General features: G+C 56.3%; 1 protein-coding gene across 1 annotated transcript in view; it reads right to left on the reverse strand.

The window, feature by feature from the left end:
• Positions 1-3,831, reverse strand: part of LOC103915734 (proton-coupled amino acid transporter 1-like) — a 17,609-nt gene that overhangs the window by 9,828 nt on the left and 3,950 nt on the right. The window contains exons 6-8 of the mRNA XM_009322633.1: positions 2,074-2,292; positions 1,735-1,833; positions 146-312 (exon numbers count right to left, since the gene is read on the reverse strand). Of these exons, the coding sequence (XP_009320908.1) occupies positions 146-312; positions 1,735-1,833; positions 2,074-2,292 (485 nt within the window). The remainder of the gene's footprint in view (positions 1-145; positions 313-1,734; positions 1,834-2,073; positions 2,293-3,831) is intronic.

Raw genomic sequence — 3,831 nt, forward strand, 5'->3', positions numbered from 1 at the left:
GGCTACAGCACAGCTGATCCTTCCCCAAGCTCACCCAGATTAGTTCTCCTAAGGAGTGACGTCCCCCACTGCCCCCTCTCCTGCCACCCTGGCCAGGACCCTCCTCCCTTGCCCCCTGGCCCCTCCGCTCCACGCAGGGACTCACCAGCAGTTGGGCAGGTTGAGCGTTATGCTGGCCTGAATGTTCGCCCCGAAGCGCAGGTACCCCAGGACGCTCAGGCTGATGTACAAGATGGTGACAATGGTCATCCCCACATAGAGGATGACTGGGAACTGCTGGGGGTTCTTCATCTTGTTTTCCAGAGGTAGCACCTGGGAGAGGAGGAAAAGGAGGAGGACGACGACAAAGCAGCAGGTTGCCCCCATTCCTCTATATCCCTCAGCCCCAGAAAGCAGAAGGGGCAGCCCCACGGCCAGCCCCCCCGTGCCAGGGGACAGGATGGTCACACACGGAGCCTGGAGAACCCAGCCGAAAAAGCCACTGTACTGGAGATCCGATTTCTGTGCTCCCATTTGAAACCTTCACACTTGGCACGGCAAGTCCCCAGCAGGGTCACTCATGCCCTTGCCTTAACGAAGGGACCTGCTCCCTCCCCTTGGCAGGAGCTGTGCTCGTTGGTGCCTGGCGTCTTGGGGCGATGCCATCCGCCCCATACCTTGGTTGCATTACACTCTGCACCCCAAAACAGCACAGCCATGCCCACTGGGACAGGCCCACCATGATACATTGTCTTATTGTCCCCAGCAGACCCTGGAAAGACCAAGACACTTTCTCCTCTCCTATCAAGTTTGTCCGGACAGCTTTCAACCAGGCAGGACAACAAAAAAAAAACAAAAGGAAGGACAGAGCCAAGTCCCTCACCTCTATACTAATAACACTTGCTTTCAAATATAGGACTGCAGCAAGCATTTTTATAGCTGTCCTTGGGTGGTGGGGATTTCAAGAACAGACACAGTGGCAGGGCCGGTGAGGAGGCAGGACCAGAAAAGCTTTTATTTGCTTCCCCACCTCCAAGTAATGTGAGGAAGAGAGCATTTGTGCCTCACTGCCGGCAAGAGCCCTCTGCCCTGGGCAGAACATTCGATAAACACTCCTCCTGTAATGGATTTGGCCCTTTCCAGCCCTGTGTTTACACAGCCAGCTTATATTAAGAGATGAAAACATTTTTTCCTCCTTTGAAGGCAGCTCCCAGAAACAACCCACAACATCTTAGCCAGCCATTAAGCCCTCCACCCACCCACCCAGCTTTTTTCACAGCCACAGCCTGTCTATTTACAGCATCCCACGTGAGAGGCACATGCAAATCCAGCCCAACAGCAGGCTGGGGGCACGTGGCTGCCGAAGGGAGATCACATTTTTTGTGTGTCATGTTTTTTCACCTCCCACTTAGGCAGCTTCAGGATCCAGGCTGGTAACAAGAGTCAGGACGATTCCTCGTCCACAGGTCAGCCAGCAGAGCCAAAGGCAGCTGCCAGATACAGCCACCTTTAAAGCAGCAACCAGCCTCCTGAGGTTTGGAGCATGTGCTCCTTCAGCCTCAGATGGAAGCAACAGGGTTTGACCCAGGAGACAGCCTAAAGGCTAAAGCTAATAGCATCATCCAGAATTTGGGCTACCGTCAGAGAGGTTCGTCTGCAAATACAGCTGCGACGCAGAGCAGGTGCTGCGGGCAAGCCCGAGCACGGGCTGAGCCTCCCGTGCAGGCAGCCCCTCTGCCACACGCCGAGACTTACCACCCCAATGCCTTCGAAAGCAAAGATCGCAGTGCCAAAAAACAGAGGGTAGGTCTTCCAGGCTGCTGCTAGAGGCAGGTCACTGGGATCAGGAATGTCCTGGAAAAAAGCCCACATAGAATTCAGATGTGGGGAGGATGGGGAGGACCTGGCTCGCTCCCAGCACTCCTTGTCACAGCCCCACGCTGCAGGGAAAGCCCTGCAGAGCAGAGGGTAACCGCTGTGCCCACAGGAGCAAGCAGCACCCCATGGCATGCAAACACCCCACTGTCAAGCTCCCTCCACCTGCCAAAACACAGGACATCACAGAAATGACAGAGGGGAGCCGTACACACGTACCCTGACAATGTACTGGTATATCACGATGAGGCTGCCAAGCATGGCCACGTTGGCCAGCATGGAGAAGACAGACAGGACCTTGAGATTCTGGATGAATGTAAGCAGCACCACGAAGGGCAGGAGGGAAAGCATGTACAGTCGGGAGTCCATGGTGGGGGTCATGGCCACCGTCCTGTTTGAGCTGCAGTCATTGGTGGTCCCGTTTGCTGTAGATATGACCTGGAGAAGTACAGGAAGCCTTGATGAACCCAATCACGTGGGTCTGACAGCCGTGGATCTCGGCGGCCCACCCCAGGTGGGTCAGACTACTACCCCATCAGCTCGCTTTCATACACAGCTAGTCGACTAAAATCAGAGCAACACAGGTTTTCAGGCAGTTTCGAAGCAAATCCCTGTCACCTTACTAGGAGCAGAGGTGGGACTAAGTACAGCATCTGAGCTGAGACAGCAAAACCTGCCCGAGCCCAGGCTTGCTGAGCACGCAAACCCAGCAGCCGAGGGCACCAAGGGCAGAGGTTGGTTTGTGCTGCCCACATGGCCAACTGAGAAGAGAGGAAAGAAGCATTAAGTCCTATTTCTTCAAAGGCCCTTTTCCTCTTGCTGCACCATGTTGCACTCAACATCACGCATCCCTTCACAGCTGCTCAGCACCCTGTTCCCATGCAAGGACACCTGGAAGCTACTGCTGGCCCCCAACTTCGCTTTCTTCATGGGAAAACATCCTTCCCTTGGGGTCTTTCATCCCAAAGGCACTCCAGGCCACATGCCTGGAGACAGTTCTGCCCCAGGAACCGGGTGGCTGAGCCATCCCTCCCAAGAGCATGGGCATGCTGTGGATCACAACACAGCCACGACCAAGGTGGTTTGGGTACCAGATGTCATCTGGCCACTGCAGCAAAGGGCTGCCTGCAAACTAATTTAACCTGCTCCGGAGCAAGTCCTGCCCCAGAGGAGAGGTTAAAGAGCTTCTGCGCAAATCAGCATCCTCCATAGGATGCGCAGAGCCACACACCTGCGGGGCAGTGCTCCTCCGAGCCCCGGCCTGCCCTGCCTCTCCACGGCTTGCTCCAAAGCCGTTTTCTAAACCAAAGCTCTGCCCAGCACAGCGGCACCTCGCCCGAGGTACCACCTGCACCATCGCTCCCCATCTAACACGCAATTCCCCACTGCAAAAAGAAATAAGCAACACTCCCCTCTCCCCACCCAAAAAATTCAAAAACTGAATCCAAGGCGTTTCCCAACCGTGGCCTAAAATGGGTTGGATTTGCAGGTTTTTGCAAATTTCCCTTGTGGCTTGAGCCAGCCTTCAGTCTCTGCTGCGAGGGGCTGAGCAGAAAGAAGCCCGCCTTGAAACGGCAGCAAGGGGCCGTTTGTGGGGAGCAGGGGGCCAGCAGCAGCCCAGCCCTGTGCATGCACCCTGCTTGCTCCTGCTCTCAGGGCTGTCTGCGTCAGATCACCGGCATTCACACATTTACTCCTCCAGGCCATCCCATGGGGCAGCACGAAGGGAGTCTCCTCAGCTGCTGCTCCCGGAGCAGAGGCAGAGCCCACCCATCCTCCGCCACCCACCGGCAGAGCCCCCATCGCTCCCCCGGGAGCCACCTCTGAAGCTGATGGGCATCAGGGAAGGGCTGACGAAGGGCATAGCTCCCGTGGTAGCAACTGGACCACCGCTGCAAGAGCAGAGCAGGAGCACACAGGGGAACCATGCTGAGTGGTGCCTGCGAGGCATCGAGCTGGCGGAGGCTGGGAACAGAG

This window comes from Pygoscelis adeliae, unplaced genomic scaffold (assembly GCF_000699105.1).
Source record: "Pygoscelis adeliae isolate BGI_AS28 unplaced genomic scaffold, ASM69910v1 Scaffold34, whole genome shotgun sequence".
Lineage (NCBI taxonomy): Eukaryota > Metazoa > Chordata > Aves > Sphenisciformes > Spheniscidae > Pygoscelis > Pygoscelis adeliae.